The following is a 21,200-nucleotide window of genomic DNA, read 5'->3' as shown; positions in this document are numbered from 1 at the left end:
AATGAAGCATCAGACTGAGTAAAGCAATTTGACAATGTAAGTAATGTTTCTCTACACTGACCACAGTGTAGAGAAACACCAAGATGACAGCTGACTTTATTAATAAAAATGTTTCATGTGTTAGAGCAAAAAGTTTCCTATATATAAAGTCAACTCTCATCATGATGTGTCTCCATGTCAAAAGTGTTTATATAGAGGCAATACTACACTCAGTTGGGTGAGAACAATGTGACCTTCAGCAACCTACCTTCACTGAGGTGTAGACAGTCTTGACATCTGGGAAGAGTTTCTGGCACTTCTTGAGCCAATTTTCTACCTCCATGTTGCATTGGTCAACTTCATTGATAGTCATGAATACTTCCTGCGCTGTGTTGACTGTGTCGAGGCTCCCCAACATGGTTTGCAGCTGAGTCTTCCCTTCCTCTCCTTGTGTTGTCATATCCACCACACTGGTGTCCTCCAGTTCCAAGAGCTTCATTGCTGACTTGTTCTGCTCTACCAGAGCATAGAGTCTGTCCTGGAGCTGGAGGTGGCGAGTCTTCCAGTCCCCCAGCTGCCCCCGGTACTCCCCCAGCTGGGACAGCACCTCTTCACAGCTAGTAATGAGGCTACTGATGCTGCTCTTCTGCTCCTCCACCATGGAATGTAACTTCTTGCTGATTCCTCTTGCAGGAGCTTTAATGGGTTTTGCTGTTAACGTTTTCTCTGGTACAACCTCGATATCTTTTAGTTTTCTGATAAGGGCCTCCATACCATAATTAATTGGGAACTGAGTAGCAGCTGTGGCAGCATGCTCGGCACGGCAGCTGGGGCAGGTCAGCTGCCCATTCTTGATAGCATTGTCAATACACTGGGAGCAGAATGTGTGTCCGCAAGGCTGTGTGCGAGGCCGTAGCTGATTGTCATCATAATTGTTAAAACACACTGAACATTCCTCTGAGTTGTTATCCTGTGGAAAAAAATATTTGGTTAAGCTAGAAAAATTTACAACAAAAAGCAATATTACAGTACTGTACTGTATTTACCGATACAAATTACATAATATTTACATAATTTCTTTGTACAGAGGAGCCTCGGTGTTTGCACTGCTAATAATTCGCACTTTTCGGTATTCAGACGCTGTGTTCATGTTCGGTATTCGTCTGTTTGCTCGACATTCAGATGTAAACACGCATCCCCTGATGCATCAGTTTCACCATAGCTGTTGGTCAGTGCACAACCTACTACACTTTTCTCTTGGATATTTTTTATATTCTTATTGTAAATAAGTCACCATGTCACCTATGAAAGTTTGTGATATGAGCCTAGCAAAAAAAAAAATGGTTAGAATCACGATACAGATGAAGAAAGAACTCACAGCTAAATATGAGAGTGGTACCTGAGTGACAGCTCTTGTTACAGAGTTTGGTATGCCTAACTCTAGTTCTCTAATAAAAGAAATGTGTGCAAAATGAGGGAAAGTGCCAACCTTTTCTTGAAATTATCATCTTGACAAACTGTGTTATAAATCTGTTGAATGACAATGCTATGTCTCACTTTAAAAACATTTTAATGCACAGGCAAAAACAATCATCCTTGGACAAGTTACTTGTAAGGAAAACATTCAGCGAGTGTAATGAGGGAAACAGAAAAAGACAGAAAAGAGAAAGAACATCAGAAGCACAACTTCCAGAAGTTTTAATGTTAGGGAACTCCCCTGCCAAAGAACATCTCTCTTCCTCTGCCTCATTAGTTTCCATATATGCCATCAACTCTCCGAAGTACAGGTAAAGTGTAGTGTGTTAGCATTTATTCCATTTAATTATTGTATAACTATACAGTATTTATTTTTGTGGTTTGGAACTGATTAATCCATTATACATTATTCTTTACGAGCTGTACTTGGCCACACGTTACTGTGGCTCAACAACACATGTGCGTTGTTGAGCCACAGCAACCTTTCCTGTCTCCCAGTCCTCCCCACCATTCCCCAATCCCCTCATCCTCCCAACGATTCCTCACTCCCCCGTCCCCTCGTCCTCCCAACCATTCCCCACTTCCCCGTCCCCTAGTCCTCCCCACCATCTCCTCCTAACCATTCCCCACTCCACCATCCCTTCGGCTTCCTAACCATCTCTCACTCCAACTCATCCGCCCGACAATTCCCCCCCTCCCCCGTCCCCTTATCCTCTTCACCATCACCCACTCCCCCTGTCCTCTAGTGCTCCCCACCATTCTCCATTCCCCGGTCCCCACGTCACCATCCCCAACTCCCCCATCCCCTCATCCTTCCCATCATTACCCCCTCCCCTGTCCCCCCTCACCATCCCCCCCCCCACTCCCATCCCCTCGTCCTCCCCACTCCCTCGTCCTATGCATTCCCAAATGATCTGATGTTCCCATTAGAAAATTGGGAACATCAAATGATCTGATGTTCCCATCACTGAAATATAAGAAAAACAGTTAAAAAAACAAAACAAAATGAAAAAACAAAAAAAAAAAAAATCTATACTCACAAAATTAACAGAATGATTAACCCTCAAACCGCGAATATCATATATAAATGATATCAGTGACAAAACCGAAACCGCGCACATCATTTATATATGATTTCGTGTCTAGCGCTATAATTTAAACTCTCCGCCTGGGATAGGGGCAGCTATAGTACAGCCACGACCGATAGTTGCCAGATGCCACCTAGAAAAAAAATCCAGGCCAACATTCTTGGGTGTTACAGCGTCTGTATTGAGCAAGCCACCAAGGCTGGCGCACGCAGCACGAGCTCACAGCACCGCTGTTCAGCTTGTGACCACAGCATCGCCTACAAATACCATAATATATATGATACTGCTATTATTTAGCAGTGATAGTATTACTGAAGCCCCCTGACTGTGATAAAACTGACCAGGATTCTGATAATAGCAGGATTGCGGTGATATTTAGCGCTGTGCTCCATGGAGGGAGGAGTAAGGTTGTGGGAGGGAGGGTTGTGGCGTCGTCTTCTGACTGTGTGTGGCCACCATTTATTGACTGCACTCACCATACCAGCTTAGTGGTTCGATATGGTGAACACAAATGTAGATACTTATATATAACGTGTGTATAGTGTTAGATAACAGCGAGAGGAGTAGGTTGGGAGCCGCCATTTTGGTGAGGGAAGAGCGTCGTCTGCACGTCTTGGCATGGTGCTTACTGATGGCCACTATGGTCTTTGGGCACCATACCAGCTTATTTGTACAGGTATAGTGAATAAAACAGGTAGATACTTATATATAATGTGTGTATATAGCGTAATAACACCACAAACAATATTGTTGAAGGACAAATATTAGTGCGTCTGGCCTTGAGGGCGGCCGCCGATCAGCTGACTGTGTGAGTAGGTACGTCTTTGTGGCCTTTACTCACCATACAAGCTTAGATGTACAGTTATGGTGAACAAAACATGTAAATACGTATATATAACGTCTGTGTATAGTGAATAAATACAGAAAGAGTATTGTGGGGGGTGAATGAAGTGGTGTTGAGGGAGGGAGTGGCAGTGAGTGGCTCGCTGGTGTTTGGCGGTCACTCCTCGTTGCTTTTTGACTCACAAGACCAACTTAGTAGTTCGTTATGGTGTACAAAACATGCAAATACTTATATATAACCTGTGTATATAGTGTAACAACAGCAAAACTATTTGTTTATTCTTTTATGAACATAATAATTGAATCACTAATATGCACACCATAATTTTGAGTACAGCGATGGTTCACACATTTTATAATATAAATATACCACAATTCACTGTATGGAATAATATTACTGCAAAAAACTAAGAAAAAATCAATCAGAGACATTGAAATAATTAGGTAATAATATATTTGTGGCAACTGCCATCTGACAGCTCGGGCAGAGTAGACCTCATCTGGCGAAGGCTCTGCCAACGCCCCTTTTTTGCCACACTTCCCTACCCTATTGCGGCTAAAATATGCCACCTACGATTTTTTTGTTATTTTTTCCGTGATCAGGGAAAATAAATGAACACTTCTATAAGACGAAAGAATTTTTTGGATTTTTTTTTTTTGTTGCGCCTGTGGGTGTGAATTCCATTTGGGCCCCTAGCTGTTTGAGGGTTAAAACACAGCTCAATTCCAATGCCATGTCACACAAAATAATTACTGTAGACACTTGATTATCCGGGATTCGAATATCTGGAAAACACCCTTATACGGTCAAAATCGTGACCGGATAAAGTTATCTCAATATCCGGCCAAAATGTCCATAGGAGCCAGAAAATCAGGTGTTTGTCCGGATAAAAATCTGGGCCGGTTAACTTGCTGCCGATGTTGCAATATCCGGACAGTCAGCCAGACAAGGAATGAATTGTCTGGATATGAAAGCCAGGCTGCGGGCGGTACCATATTAATCCCGTACGGCTGTGGCTCGAGGCGCATGGTGTAGGAGGGGGTGGGGTGGGTGGTTGGTATCGGGAGAGAGGGGAGCGTTGGGAGGGATAACCTGGGGGGCTAAGGGGGATGTGGAGCGGCCTATGCACTACGGTACAGTAATTACCATTAATTTTAGAACAATTCATCATAGCCAAAAACAAAAGAAATACTAGAATACTAAATATTTTTTCCAGTGTTCCGACATCAATTTTCATGTTACGTCTTCCATTTTGGTATCAAATTGTGCGCAATCTAAAGGCACATATTTTAAAACTAGTCCCATAATAATAAAACAATAAATAGAATTTTAACAAATATTTTAACTTTTGGACACTTTAACGCTCATCACCACAAAATTATTTATATCTTTACAGTGTTCTGACAACAATTTTCATGTTACGTCTTTCATTTTGGCATCAAATTGTGTGCAATCTAAAGGTGCTCATTTTGAAACCACACCCAGATTGATCAGTTAAAATTTTAATTTTTAACAAATATTTTAATGGATGATTTCAGACCGCGTCATCCGAGACGGCCCAGGAGAAAAATGGATGTCACTGGAAAGCGACATCGAAGCGTGAAAGTGTTATTAATACACTCACCAACACATGTTAGTCACAACTGTTATGAGCCACCAGTCCCTCATAATATCCACCCCACCCAGTATGAGAATTATAGTATTTCATAACTATACCATGTTTGGACTGGCTTATAACCCATTAATATGCAATACAGCATGTGTAGTTAGGTAGGTAGTACTGAATTTATAAGTGTTTCAGGCTCTCCAGACAACAGTATTAACAAAAACTCCATGATTTGCTCATCATCAGCTCTACTGAACTGCCTGAAGAACAAGGTCAAAACTGTTCAAGTGTAGCCCAACAACTGATTACGTCAGAGATAAACTTTAATGATACTATTAAATCTATCAGAATAGATAAAAACTATCACCATAGCACCAGACAGATGCTCACTAAACTAGCTTATCCCAATGATAAGTAAGACGTCATTCAAGCAGCTACAAATATAAAACCAATCTTTATAATAATGAGTGCCTTACCAAGCAGCGTTGATCCTCCTCTACAGACTGCATCATATTATATTAATGAGTGCCTTACCAAGCAGCGTTGATCCTCCTCTACAGACAGCATCATATTATATTAATGAGTGCCTTACCAAGCAGCGTTGATCCTCCTCTACAGACAGCATCATATTCACAAACAAACCCCAAATCTTATCAAGCAGTGCTACACCAGGAATGGAACGATCATTGCTAAGAAAGAACAGGCAAAAGACATGAAATCAAAAGTGTCCAACAATTACTTACTTTCTTTGTTGATTGTGACAGAACTGGAAGTCAGCGAACTTCCAATGTCATTGCTGAGAGTAACACATGAGTGACCAAGCCTTACCTAGCCTAATCATATTTAAATTTTGTTTTTTTTTTATGTTTGTATATTAGTTACTAAAGGCTTCTTTATATTATTGGCTTCATTTACATGTAATTTATCCTCTTATAATTGTTACTACAAACACTTCAATTTTATAAAATGTAATAATTCTTTCAATGCTTAATTTGTCTAGTTATCAGGTTCTTAGCTTAAAATATTTGCAACTTACCCAATTATCTCTTACTACTAAGACTTCCATTTCACAAAATTTTATGAACCTTGAACTCTTAATGTGTCAATGTATCTGAATCTTTAATTCATTACTTTGTGAATTAAAAATTAATAATTTAATTTCTCACTTATATATCTGCCCATTAATATTAGCTACTAGTCTTGTTTGTTGTCTAATATTCCAGTATTGTTAATGGATTTTTAAGCTTTAAGTACATCAGTGTTTCCAGGCGATATGTGTTTGTTTCTATTGCATACCCTTATCCAACTTGTCTTATTACCATATGATATTACTGTATTACAATCTTAAGAGATTATTGAATTTTTAATTTGATTAATTATGTTTCCTTTTTTATTAATTATTTTGAATCTGAATCCATTTATTTATTCATAATCTTAATCTAATTGTCTAATTCTCACTTTGTTCTCTTTTTATTTTTTTTGCCTGTTTATATTGCATATCCTTGCCCATCTTGTATTATTACCATATAATATTCATGTACAGGTGTACCTCGGCTTACGAGCGTCCCTGGTTACGAGTTTTTCGGGTTACGAGCAGGATTTGCTCGGAAAATTTGCATCGGGTTACGAGGGTTGCCTCAGGATACGAGTTTGTTGATACGCGTACGGGCCAACCTAGCGCGTGGTGGCTCGGCGATCGCCGCTCAGTTTGCCAGTGCCTTGCGCCCAGTGACTATCCCGCCTGAATTCTTCACAAGGATTTACCTTTTATTTTCGGAGTTTTTGCTATTTGAGCATAAAATTTGTTATAATATACATCGCAATGGGTCCCAAGAAAGCCAGTGGTAAGGTTCAAGGCAAGAAATCGCATGTGAGGATGACAATAGAGGAAAAGCAAGAGATCATTCGGAAGCATGAAAATGGTGCACGTGTTGTTGAACTTTGCAGGCAGTACAACAAATCCACGTCAACAATATGCACTATACTTTCCAAGAAAAAAGACATTATGAGTGCCAAAGTGGCAAAAGGAGTATCAACAATCACAAAACAAAGACCACAAATACTTGAGGAAGTGGAAAAGTTGTTATTAATTTGGATACACAACAAGGAGTTAGCGGGTGATAGTGTTTCGGAGGCCACCATTTGTGAGAAAGCCAGAGTATTGCACGAAGAACTTGTAAAGAAAACCCCTGGAACGAGTGCAGAGAGAGACTTTAAGGCAAGCAGGGGATGGTTTGAGAAATTTAGAAAACCAGTGTTGAATGTAATGAAACGCCATTTTCTGGGCGAGTCCCGGAGCTATCCCAGGCTGATATGCTAATGTCAGACTTTGGCATCAGTCATGTGTATGGAGTTCTTAGGCCTACCGGGGACCATGGCCAGAACCTGGCCCCCTCAGAGAGGCAAGAGGAGCAATGGCCTATAGAAGCCCCCGTGTGGTTGGAAGCATTCTATGTCTGCCATCGACCGGAACAGGCACCCAGAAAGGTAAGCGCCTCAAAACAAACCCCTATTCTGGTTAAAATTGCTACCAAAAGCTGAACTAGTGGATAGAACTCCCCAACCGAAAACAAGCAAACTAGTGTGACGTCACACACCGCCGCGCCGCTGTCTGCGCAGCTCCCCCCTCCCCGGGAGGGGAATGGGAGAGTCCCAGACCCCCCACGCCGGCTACCCACACCTCAGTTCTTGAGGCTGGATGTCAAAAACGCGAAAAACCACCGACCGGAGGGAAGGAGGGATGCCGGGGAGCCTCCGGGACTCACCCAGAAAATGGCGTTTCATTACATTCAACGCTGGTTTTCTGGGGGGGAGCCCCGTTGGCTCCCCGGAGCTAACTACCCACAGACAGAAAAAAGAGGAACTTACCCGGGAGGCGGTCGTCGCTCACTCCTCAACTCGAAGCCGAGACAACTGGCTGCAACCGCCGACCCAAAGCAACACAGGCCCGACGGGGCCCAGGGACATTCACAAAGTAACGAGCAGCCAGGACCCTGTTCGACCGCCAAAATCCCCACGCCCGAATATCAGACCAAGACATATTCCCAAAGACGGCAGCAAGAGGTGCGAACTTACGAACGTCATGGGATAGACCGCAGGCTGGCTGGACTTAATAACCCTGCGGACGACCTGGGAGACCCGAACCCGCTAACAGGGAAGAAGGGAAACCGGATCAACCCACAGCGCGTCCCCGGACACAGAAGCTGTGGCACGCAAATAACGGCAAAGCGCCACAACCGGACACAAAACATGATGCACCCCCGACCTGACCAACCAAGCATCAACAACCCATGGACCCCTCCGGAACGCAGCAGTCTCATTCTTCGCATTGCCTGGACACAAGCCTATGAAAGATAGGTTTACGCTTGTGCTGTGTGCAAATGCGAGTGGCGATTTGAAAATTAAACCCTTGCTAGTGTATCATTCTGAAAATCCAAGGGTTTTCAAACAGTATAAAGTGCAGAAAACCCAAATGTGTGTGATGTGGGAAGGCTAATAATAAGGCATGGGTGATTAGAATTTTTTTTACGGAGTAGGTGAATGAAGTGGTGTGCCCTGCCATAGAAAAATATCTGCAGGAGAAACATTTGCCACTCAAGGCCCTGCTTCTCTTCGACAATGCTCCTGCTCATCCTCCAGGCTTGGAAGATGATTTGTTGCCCAGATACAATAAATTTCTCACAGTAAAGTTCCTTCCGCCTAACACCACTCTAATTTTTTTTTTTTTTTTTTTTTTTGAGATATATACAAGAGTTGTTACATTCTTGTACAGCCACTAGTACGCGTAGCGTTTCGGGCAAGTACTTAATCCTATGGTCCCTGGAATACGATCCCCTGCCGCGAAGAATCGTTTTTTCACCCAAGTACACATTTTACTGTTGTGTTAAACAGAGGCTACAGTTAAGGAATTGCGCCCAGTAAATCCTCCCCAGCCAGGATACGAACCCATGACAGCGCTCGCGGAACGCCAGGCGAGTGTCTTACCACTACACCACGGAGACTGTTCGGAATTCAGCCTATGAACCAGAAAATCATAGCGAATTTTAAGAAACTTTATGAAAGGGCACTTTTCCGGAAATGTTTTGAAGTGACTCAAGCCACAAACCTCACCCTCAAAGAGTTCTGGAAAAACCATTTTAACATTTGTAGTGCTTTAAAACTCGTTGACAAAGCTTGGCAAGAAGTGACTCGAAGAACCCTGATCTCTGGCTGGAAAAAAATGTGGCCTGAATGTGTGATAGAACAAGACTTTGAGGGGTTTGAGCCTGTAAATGATGTGCCTATTGTTGAGGAAATTGTTACTCTGAGCCGGCAAATTTGCTTGGAATTGGATGGTGATGTGGAGGAGTTGGTGGAAGAACACAACGAAGAAATGGCCACCGAAGAACACCAAGCCCTTCAAAAGGAATGGCAAGATGACCGAGCTGATGATTCTCCAGTGGAGGAGGATGAGGCAGTAGCGAATGTCCCTTCTGCAGAAATTAAGAAGGTGTGTCAGATGTGGGAAGAGATTCAAACTTTTATTGAAAAGACTCACCCAGAGAAGCTGTAGTAGGCCGTTGCCTTAATCTTTTCAATGACAATATGATGCCTCACTACAGAGACATCTTGCGCAGATGGGAAAAACAAGCTTCCATGGACAGATACGTTGTGAGAACATCGAGCAGTGAGCCACAACCAGGACCTAGTAGTATGCAGGCAAAACATGCCAGAGAATGCACCCCTGAGAGGTCCTCACTGCCTGATACTGTTTGGAAGGGGAGTCCCCTCCCATTATAACAACAACTCTCCTCCTCTCCCCTCCTCACCATCGTTCATATGCCTACAGCATTCATCACCAATGGTAAGTAAAACTTGAACATAGTTTTGTAGTGTAGATTTAGTTGAAGTATAAAATTTAGTTTGAAGTGAGGTTTTTGGGTAGTCTGGAACAGATTAATTCATTTCCCATTATTTCTTATGGGGAAATAAGCTTCGGGTTACGAGCTGTCTCCAGGAACGGATTAAACTCTGAAACCGAGGTATCACTATTACAATATTAATGTAATTCTTAACTTAGCTAATTATTTGTATTCCATTTGATTAATTATTTGAATCTCAGTTCGTTTACTCTAGAAGTCTTAATTGATTAATTATCTAATTTCCCACTCTTCTGTTCTTTATTATTTTTACTTTTATATCTGGTAAATTTTATTACTTATATACAGTATCTGCTAAATTTTATTACTTACATATCTGCTGAATAATATTTACAATCACTTCACTATTCTTGCATTTTTTCTTTTCAAATACAGTGCATCATCACTAACAGACCCCGCTCTAACAAATTCCCGGATGGTCCAAATGAATTGCATTTGGCACTAAATGTTCAGTGGAACATACCAAAATTCCTTTGTGTTGTTCCACTGATGGTGATGACCTAGTCCTGCATGGCAGGGCTGTGAGAGCTGTACACACTCCACATCGTTCACTTCACTATCCATATCACTAGTAGCAGACACCTGTGTTAGGTCTTTTTCCAGATTTGGGTTATCAAAATCATTGGCATGCTCATCTTCAAGCAATATGCCTTGTATTCCAACATCAGGTGATGTTTTCTTAAAAACATGGCCGACTAGGGCTGGGAGCTCGATATGGATGAATACGACATGGTTGCTACCTTGAATATGAGCCTACCCATGACCGTGGGGAATGCTGGGAATTTTTTTCAATCTGGCAAACACCTCAGGAATCCATCTTGTACCCAAGTCAACACCGTGTTGGACAGGTGTTTGGGAGCCAGAGGCGCATGTGCCACTCATTGTTGCTCACTCAGTACTAACCCAGCCAGCAGCCCTAGGACATTCTGGGATTTTTTTCCAAGACGGCTGCCTCTCACTGGAGGTCCTAAGAGTCCATTTTGTACCCAACCTACCGCACTTCGCACTTCGACTGTGTACGAAGAAATAAAAAATACTTTTGTCAGTTGGCGCAGTAATTGGCAAATGGCATTTGTCGTTTGGCACAGTGCAGTGGTTAAGGTGTTATGCGCACCCCTGATTGAGCAAAATTATACGCTATTTGCATTTCAGAGGGTTAATACACTCAACATAACTGGGTAATAATACCATGATTAACCCTTAAACTGCACAACACGTCATATGATGTGTTGAGTAACTTGCTATAAATTATGCATCATGTCATATGACGTGATGGAATACCACACAAGATTTGAATGGCCAGCGGGGTAGCGGGGCCCCCATACGCTGCCCAGGGGCTATAGTAAACCAGCTGCCATTTTGTAAAAAATATCTAGCTCATGCTACCAATGCGTGGGAGGCCCCAATTACCCAGCGGTCACCATGGTGAACGCACGGCCAAATGCCTCCTGAGCACTCACCACACAATCACTTACTCAAGAGCAAATAACTAGTGAATTATTTTCTGATGGTGAGGAAAGTGATTTTTGATGACCCTGACATTGATAAGGACTACAGACAATTGACTGATGATAGTAGCACAGACAGTGAATATGAGATACAGTCTCCTCCCATGGCGAGGCCTACATGCTCACCCGTGCCTCCTCGCCCAGTGTCTACTCCAATTCACCCACGACCACACAGTTCTTGTGCTTATTTAGAGTACGAGGATATTTTGGACGACGAGTCAGAGGAAGGTGACTCATTTTCTGGTTTTAGTGAAGTGGATTCAGAGCATAGTGTTACTGTGCCTGTTGCTAGTACCAGTGGTGATATTGGGCAAGAATTTGTCACGTCAGCAGCATCTCGCCCAGCCAAGCGCCGCCGCATAGCACCACATGAGGAACCAAGACCCTCGTGTTCACGTGATTTCCCCTCGCGTTAACATAGCGGCTGTACTTTGCATAGACGGACTTTAGTTCCTGGTCCATGGTGTGCAACGCTTCCTCGCTGTCGAGCCGCTGTTGCGTCTCACAGGACAGCAGGTGTACTTGTGTGGAGTGATGGTGATGATTTTATTCCTCTAATTCCTGCCTTTGACAATAAAGAAGTTGGGATTACAGACCTTTTCCCTGATAATGGTGAGGACATGTGTGAAATGGATTACATTACAGCATTTTATGATGAGCCGCTCATGGAATATATTGTACACCAAATGAACCTTCATGCGACTCATCTCATTGGAAAAGAGATAACAGAATATTCACGATTGCAGCGTTGGAAAAACACTACAGTAGGTGAAATGTATGTATTTTTGGCAATATGTATGTTGATGAAACATTGTGTCAAACACGCTATCACAGATTATTGGAGCAAAGACCAGACTATTCCAACACCTTTCTTCGAGAAATATATGTCCCAAGACAGGTTTCAGATACTCCTCAGGTGTCTTCATTTTGCAAGTAATGAGGACCGGACAGAGGATGATAGACTTTGGCGAGTGAGGCACTACTGTATATGAATGAAGTGATTGGTAAGTTTAGAGATTTCTACGTACCAGCGCAGAAGCTGGTGACTGACGATTCCCTTGTGCTTTTCAGAGGACGTGTTGCATTCAAGCAGTATATTCCCTCCAAACACAACAAATTTGGATTGAAATTCTTTGTTTTATGTGACTGTGAAACAGTATACGTGTTACACACGATTCTGTATTCTGCTAGCGATGTAGACATTCTCGGTAACGACCAACATGGTTTCTCAGGTAGTGTGGTAAAGTCACTGATGGCACCATGGATGAACAAGGACCACATTTTATACACGGGTAACTGCTATACAAGTCCCTTGCAAGCTAGGTTCTTGATTTAAAATAGAACTGGATTGTTTGGCACAGTAAAGCCAAGAAGAAGGGAAATGCCAGTGTTTGACAATAAACTTGAAGTTGGTGACTGCCAGCTAAGAAAAATTGATCAAATACGCTCAGTTAGGTGGAAAGACACGAGAGAAGTGAACTTGCTGACAACCGTTCATGATAGTACAATGGTGAACATTGGCAAGGTGAACCGAGTAACGCAAGAACCAATAAGCCAGATTGTGTTCTTGACTATAATGTCAACATGCATTTGGTTGATAAATCTGACATGATGGTGGGCACTGTCGAGTGAGTGCGGAAAACATTGAAGTGGACGAAAAGTGTTTTTCGATCTTGTTGACATAAGCATGCTGAACAGCTATAATATGTATCTGGTGAAAACTGAATGTAAACCAAGTTTCCGTTCGTTTGATTTTACACTTGGACACAGTTATTAGCAAAGTTTGGCAAAGATGTTTCTGGCATACAAAGACCCATCATGAACCCAGTGTTGCAGCATGTTGCTACACCCAGGCTCACTCACATGGTGGGCTTTCAAGCACACAGACTAAAATATTTGCCACCAGCTGGAACGCGTGCAATAGGCCAACGTGATTGCCTAGTTTGTAGAACAATAAACGAGATCAGAAACATAAACTTGTGCAAACATGGTGTGAAGCGTGTGCAGTCCCATTATGTTCTATCAAATGCTTCAACAACTACCACTCTCTCCAAGAATTCTAAATGTGCAATAATAGTGCAAAAAACCTGTAAATAGTGTGTGCATGTATGTAAATATATTAATGAACAATGTGAATACATATTATATTGGCATAGTGGGAAAATATTTTTGTGCACATGTGTATACTCAATGTATGCAACATTTATTACCACTGAACATGAAGTAACATTATATGTAACACAATTAGTGAAGAATATTTGTGATAAAATATGCCTAGACACTGTAAATAATGCAGCGAAAATAAATTCGTGGCAATTCTGGCTGCTTGAAGACTGTGCGCGATGCCTCTGGGACGCACCTTGCATGAGCAAGCATGCAGGGTGTGACGTCATCACTCATATTATCGGCTCATTTATGTCATTTGTAAGTACGATTAATTTTTTCCTCTCTCTTGTGGTCAGGGAACACAAATTAACAGCTTAGGAAGATTTTTTTTTCTTTTTTGTTACGTGCCTGTGGGTGAGAAGGGGTAAATAGCCCTTAGCAACACAAGGGTTAGTACATTCAACATCACTGGGTAATGCCAATATGATTAATACACTCACCATCACTAGGTAATGACTATAATTAATACACTCGCCATCACTGGTAAATGACAACACCAACATTAATACACTATGTTAATAAATGTCATGTTATGGAATGTGGAATAGGAGAACATAGACCCCACACAACCTATATATTATGTGAGAAATCTTTAAAGAATTCTGATAAAGAAAGAGATCTAGGAGTGGTTCTAGATAGAAAACTATCACCTGAGGACCACATAAAGAATATTGTGCAAGGAGCCTATGCAATGCTTTCTAACTTCAGAATTGCATTTAAATACATGGATGGCGATATACTAAAGAAATTGTTCATGACTTTTGTTAGGCCAAAGCTAGAATATGCAGCTGTTGTGTGGTGCCCATATCTTAAGAAGCACATCAACAAACTGGAAAAGGTGCAAAGACATGCTACTAAGTGGCTCCCAGAACTGAAGGGCAAGAGCTACGAGGAGAGGTTAGAAGCATTAAATATGCCAAAACTAGAAGACAGAAGAAAAAGAGGTGATATGATCACTACGTACAAAATAGTAACAGGAATTGATAAAATCGACAGGGAAGACTTCCTGAGACCTGGAACTTCAAGAACAAGAGGTCATAGATTTAAACTAGCTAAACACAGATGCCGAAGAAATATAAGAAAATTCACCTTCGCAAATAGAGTGGTAGACGGTTGGAACAAGTTAAGTGAGAAGGTGGTGGAGGCCAAGACCGTCAGTAGTTTCAAAGCGTTATATGACAAAGAGTGCTGGGAAGACGGGACACCACGAGCGTAGCTCTCATCCTGTAACTACACTTAGGTAATTACACTTAGGTAATTACTAGTTAATGAAAATATCTTGATTAACCCTTCAATTACGCATCGCATCATATGATGCTTTGACCGACTTGCAGTAAATTGCGCATCGCATCATGTGATGCTTTGGAGTACTACGCAAGATTTAAACGGCCCGCGGATACACGGGGTTCACCACACCTTCATCAGGGCTCTTGTAAACAGACGCCATTTTTTTTAAAAATCGTGGGCCAAACTTCCGGGTGTTATTGGCCTCAGTATTGAGTGAGCAACCAAACCTGACGCACGCAGCATGAACTCACAGCACTGCTGTTCAGCTTGTGACCACAACATCGCCTAAAAATGCCATAATATTCTTGTTCATGCTATTATGTAGCGATGATATTATTACAGAAGACCCCTGACTGTGATAAAACTGACCAGGGTTCTGATAATAGCAGGATTGTGGTGATATTTAGCGCTGTGCGCCATGGAGGAAGGAGTAATGCTGTGGGAGGAAGGGTAGTTGCGATATCTTCTGACTGTGTGTGGCCACCTTTTATTGACTGCACTCACCATACCAGCTTAGTGGTTCGCTATGGTGAACACAAATGTAGATACTTATATATAACGTGTGCATAGAGAATATAAACAGCGAGATGAGTAGGTTGGGAGCTGCCATTTTGGCGAGGGAGGAGCGTCGTCTGCAGGACTTACCATGTTGTTTACTGATGACCACGATGGTCTTTGGGCACCATACCAGTTTACTTGTACAAGTATGGTGAATAAAACAGGTAGATATTTATATATAATGTGTGTATATAGCGTAATAGCACCACAAACAGTATTGTTGTAGGAGAAATATTAGTGCGTCTGGCCTTGAGGGCGGCAGCCATCAGCTGACTGTGTGGGGTCCTACGTCTTTGTGCTTTTACTCACCATACAAGCTTAGATGTACACTTATGGTGAACAAAACATGCAGATACTTATATATAACCTGTGTATGTAGTGTAATAACCGACAAAGTATTTGTTCACTGTTTGATGAACATAATTGAATCAACAATATGCACACCATATTTTTTAGTACAGTGATGATTCACTCATTTTATTATATAAATATATCACACTACACACTATTGAATAATATTACAGCAAAAAAACTACGAAAAATCAGAGACATTGAAATAATTGGGTAATTATCTCTGTGGCAACTCCGTCCTGACAGCTGGCGATCAACAGACCGCCTGGGACGAATGCTGAGTCAGCGCCTATTTTTTACCAGAATTCCTTGCCCTATAGCGGGCAATATGTGCGGGCGGGCACTTAGGATTTTTTTATTATTTTTCCCATGATCAGAGAACACAAATTAACAGGTTAGGAAGAAAAAATATTTTTTTTTTGGTATGCGCCTGTGGGTGTCAAATGGTATATAGCTATGCGCCATTCAAGGGTTAATACACTCACAATCACTGGATATTGACATCAACATGATAAACACACACACTGGTAATACAGTAAGAATAAAATTGTCCTTACCATCATTAATGGGCAGAAGTTGTGTTTGCTATCATCCTGGGAAGCTGAGCAGAGACTGGACGCAGTATTACCTATTAAGGCAAAATAAAACAAATTTAAGGTTTCTATGCCTAAATTTTCCCGACCAAAACATAGTAAATGTTTAGAATACATTAAATCATTTTTTTTTAGGTATTGTGCTTTGAGCAAAAGTAAGGAGGGTGGGCAGGAGTAAGGAGGGTGGGCAGGAGTAAGGAGGGTGGGCAGGAGTAAGGAGGGTGGGCAGGAGTAAGGAGGGTGGGCAGGAATAAGGAGGGTGGGCAGGAATAAGGAGGATGGGCAGGAGTAAGGAGGGTGGGCAAGAAAGGGGAAGGGGGTATGGGCAGGTTCTCGGCTGCCTCCTCCCTTCTCTCTGACAGCCTACGTAATACAAACCACGTGCATTAACCCTAAAGCTGCTACAGCCTGGGCTGTAAAAGCTGTGGCTGGACAAAAAATATTTAAATTATGTGAAAATTAATATTAAATGTTAAACAAATCTCCAACTTATTGGCTTAAGCGTCATGAAAGTTTCATTCAATATTTTCAGAAATGTATTTTAGACAATTTTTTTTAAAAAGGAGAACATTTTGTTGATAAGGAGAACAGCTCCTATTAACTGGAACTGAGGGATAATGCAGTAATAAAGAGATGCAAGCACTTGTCCAATGTACAAAGAAGAAGAATAGTAGCAAGAAGTGTCCACAAAGTAGATATGCAGCTGGTGTCTGTATAGCATTGCTGAGTAATATATCATATGTGGGGTGTTTCTTTTTTGCTTTCACGACTGCAATGTGTACGTCGCCAATGTACATGTGGCAGACGCTTCACGAAGCTGTCGGAATTTGCAGAATAGAAAATACGAGAGCAACTGTACAGGGCCTGGGAGCAAGGTCGAGTCAGAGTCCTTGAGGGTCTCTTCTCAGACTAGTCTCACCTGGTCCTGCTCCACGTTGATCGTTTGAATCTCCTCAATGATTTAACACTTTAAGGGACTCCTAGGGTCCTCATCACATTTATAGTTTGTGACTTATAGGCAACTCGGTGTTGAAGATACTTTAGAGCTGAAGGCTTGTGTAATATTTGCAGTATTCAGAAGTGGTTCAACGGAAACGCCACATAAAGCTTAACAGTAGTTTATTTACTAACTTAACCACTAATACACAGGGTGCTTGATTTACTTTAGATTGGCGTCAGCAAAGCTATGGTTATATTAGCGAGACTCTTTATGTCTGGCTAAACGACTCGTATCCACTCGTGGAGAAACACCTAACTTAACACAGTTGACAGCCAATCATTAACACGGCAACCTAACTGCCGGTATGCAAAGGGATCACAAGAGTTCCAACCGGATACTCGGTAATGGTGATATGCAATAAATCAACAACTACACTGTCAATGGGACAGGCAATAACATGCACAATAATATTATCACACAATAACTAAATGTGTGGTGTATGTGAAGCTTACATTCACAGACTAGTGAAATGCAGTGATACCACACAGATAAACACGCATTCACCGTCGACTCACCTATGACCTGTGACAGGTATGGGAAGGTGAGAACTGTGGTTGATACCTCAGATCAACACAGACACAATAAAACAATGACAAGATCTTGTACTTACAGATAAGGTACCTTTCCTTAATCAGTCAGGCACATTTATACAAGCACTCGTAGGTGGCCTGACAGCTGGTTTCGCTCATAGACACGGAGGGTACTTGCAGTAGGGCGGGCTGTGTGCTTAACACACGCGCACCCACTGGCACTGGCGATGAGCAAGGTGGTGACGTCACGTAGTAGTGTGAGGGCGGCGGCGGGCGCCTCGAGGTTCTGAGGTACAGAGGTACTGAGGTGCACGCTCGGGACGAGTGACGGCTGTGGTACCATGCAGGTACACTTGTGATAAAGTCACACACAGGTTACTTAGGCGGAGGCACTGCCTTAGTTCACTCTAAGTCACTCACAACGATCTTTGTCACCAGGGGTTACCTGATACCAGTCTGTTTCACTCTGGAGATTTGTCACTTTAGGCTTCTGAATACTATATTCACAACCCGTGATTCTGGGCGGGTGTATTGTATAATCTTCAGATGCTGAGTTAACTTGACGGTGAGGAATAGACGGTGTTCAGTCTATTGGCCGGTAGAACAGAACACGTCCACTTTGCTAGAGATCCCTCACAAGAATGCCTGAAGCTCAGGGCATCTTGTGGCACACACAAGGGGATTACATTTTGACCAATGGCATTGCAGCAAATGAGCGGGAACCAATCATATTAGCTCGTTCGATGAGCAGTAGCAGGAGTGACGTCATGAACACGTCACGACCACGTCATAGCTGTTATTGTCCATCGCGCCGGTTGACCCCAGAGGTCAGACGTTGCTAGCGTCTCCCCTCTCCCACGCGGGCACCAGCCATGTACTCACTGACCCTTTGGTGGCAAGTATGCCACCAAGTCTTCCTCCAAAATAATCTTTCCTGCCTCTACTCTACACAGACGCCGTCTTGTAGAATCGGCTCTTATTAACAATGTACCCAACATGAACTTGAGTCCTGGCTTTGTTGCTGTGGACTCTTCCCTTTCACAGTATATACTTAAATGCTCTAATCTTTCTAACAAACGTGACTTAACATAAGCTTTCCCCCTTCCATTTCTTTCTTTCTCTCTTCTCCCTTTTTCTGTTCATTGTCTTCTACGCTCCCTTGCTATCCTCCTCTTATTCCTATTACTATCTCCTTCGGTGGTTATAATAGGAGCTGCCTCGTATGGGCCAATAGGCCTGCTGCAGTTCTCATTACTACTATCCCCTACACCTGACTTTCCTCCTCAGCTCTCTCTTGCCTATTTAATGCCTGTCCCTACCTGTCCTCATCACAATCGACTTGAGAATGGTCCAGGACGGACCGAAACGTCGTTGTCCCTTCAATTTCTAGTGTGTGGTCTGGTCAACATACTTCAGCCACGTTATTGTGACTCATCGCCTGCATGGCATATCTGTTGGAATCATAAGAATGCGAGGAATGAGGACATCTTCACCACTGAAAGGTCCTGTCAAGATTGTTGCTTCTACGACGTTGCTGATTCATTTTTTTACTGCAAGGTGCATGGCGTTGCAAAGCTTTAGCCGATTGATATTTCGCAACATGATAATTGGCACGCAGATTTTCAATTGCCGTACGTGTGATAGTATCCCTGGCAGAGCGAGAGAATTCAAAAATTCTGTTGGATAACTAACCGCTTCATCTGCTTTCTCAACAGTGTCGACGGACTTCTATCGAGGAATTACAGGTAATGTTTGCCTGAAATCTCCTGCAAGCAACATTAATGCATTCCCAAATGGTCTGATGTTTCCACGCAAATCTTACAATGATCGATCAAGAGCCTTGAGTGATTTTTTGTGGGCCATTGTGCATTCAACCCAAACAATAAGTTTACATTTCTGCAATACTTTTCCCATGCAGGATGCTTTGGAAATGTTGCACGTGGGAGTTTCAATGAATTGCATGTTCAGTGGCAATTTCAAAGCCGAAGTAGCAGTTCTTCCACCTGGTAACAAGCCGAAGTAGCAGTTCTTCCACCTGGTAACAATGTCGCAGCTATTACGGACGATGCAAGAGCTAAGGTTATGCCATTTTGGATCGAAATGCTGCCAGAATCAATCTAATTAGGAAGGATTTACAGTTACTCCTGGCACATCTAAGAAGATTTCTCCAAACCCGTTATTGACAGTTTGAATTACTGTCTCCACTCGATCATCCAGACTATATGGGAAGGATCCCCAGCTGGATTATCACATTTTTCGGATAATAGTACTTTTTCACCTACGAGTCTAAAAGTGACCATTTCCAACTATTTTTAAACTACAAACAACATAATTTGAATTGCCTTGCCACACATAATTATTAAATATTCAACTAGAAACCTCAACTTACCTTGTTGGTGTTCGTCTTCTTGATTGATGCCACACATCTTGAAGTTAAGAATTCTTAAAAATTTACGTAACCTATACTAACACAACACTAAAATTAACACTTTAAAATTACTGTACAGTTCATTAACTCTCAAACCGCGTATATCATATATAAATGATATCGGTGACAAAACCGAAACCGCGCACATCATTTATATATGATTTCGTGTCTAGCGCTATAATTTAAATGCCCCGCCTGGGATAGGGGCAGCTATAGTACAGCCACGACCGATAGTTGCCAGATGCCACCTAGAAAAAAAATCTAGGCCAACATTCTTGGGTGTTACAGCGTCAGTATTGAGCAAGCCACCAAGGCTGGCGCACGCAGCACGAGCTCACAGCACCGCTGTTCAGCTTTTGACCACAGCATCGCCTACAAATACCATAATATAAATGATACTGCTATTATTTAGCAGTGATTGCCCCCTGAAGCCCCCTGACTGTGATAAAACTGACCAGGATTCTGATAATAGCAGGATTGTGGTGATATTTAGCGCTGTGCTCCATGGAGGGAGGAGTAAGGCTGTGGGAGGGAGGGTTGTGGCGTCGTCTTCTGACTGTGTGTGGCCACCATTAATTGACTGCACTCACCATACCAGCTTAGTGGTTCGCTATGGTGAACACAAATGTAGATACTTATATATAACGTGTGTATAGTGTGAGATAACAGCGAGAGGAGAAGGTTGGGAGCCGCCATTTTGGTGAGGGAGGAGCGTCGTCTGCACGACTTGACATAGTGTTTACTGATGGCCACTATGGTCTTTGGGCACCATACCAGCTTATTTGTACAGGTATGGTGAATAAAACCAGGTAGATACTTATATATAATGTGTGTATATAGCGTAATAACACCACAAACAATATTGTT

The 21,200-nt window shown here is 42.3% G+C and overlaps 1 protein-coding gene across 1 annotated transcript in view; it reads right to left on the bottom strand.

Annotated features, from left to right (window-relative positions):
• Nucleotides 1-21,200, bottom strand: part of LOC123750084 (tripartite motif-containing protein 5-like) — a 48,573-nt gene that overhangs the window by 17,603 nt on the left and 9,770 nt on the right. The window contains exons 2-3 of the mRNA XM_069337397.1: nucleotides 16,340-16,410; nucleotides 248-949 (exon numbers count right to left, since the gene is read on the bottom strand). Coding sequence (XP_069193498.1) covers nucleotides 248-949; nucleotides 16,340-16,345 — 708 coding nt within the window. The 5' untranslated portion in view covers nucleotides 16,346-16,410. The remainder of the gene's footprint in view (nucleotides 1-247; nucleotides 950-16,339; nucleotides 16,411-21,200) is intronic.

The sequence above is a fragment of the Procambarus clarkii genome, chromosome 37, assembly GCF_040958095.1.
Source record: "Procambarus clarkii isolate CNS0578487 chromosome 37, FALCON_Pclarkii_2.0, whole genome shotgun sequence".
Lineage (NCBI taxonomy): Eukaryota > Metazoa > Arthropoda > Malacostraca > Decapoda > Cambaridae > Procambarus > Procambarus clarkii.
Note: the sequence above shows the minus strand (reverse complement) of the source record. Positions and strands in the feature narration are given on the sequence as shown.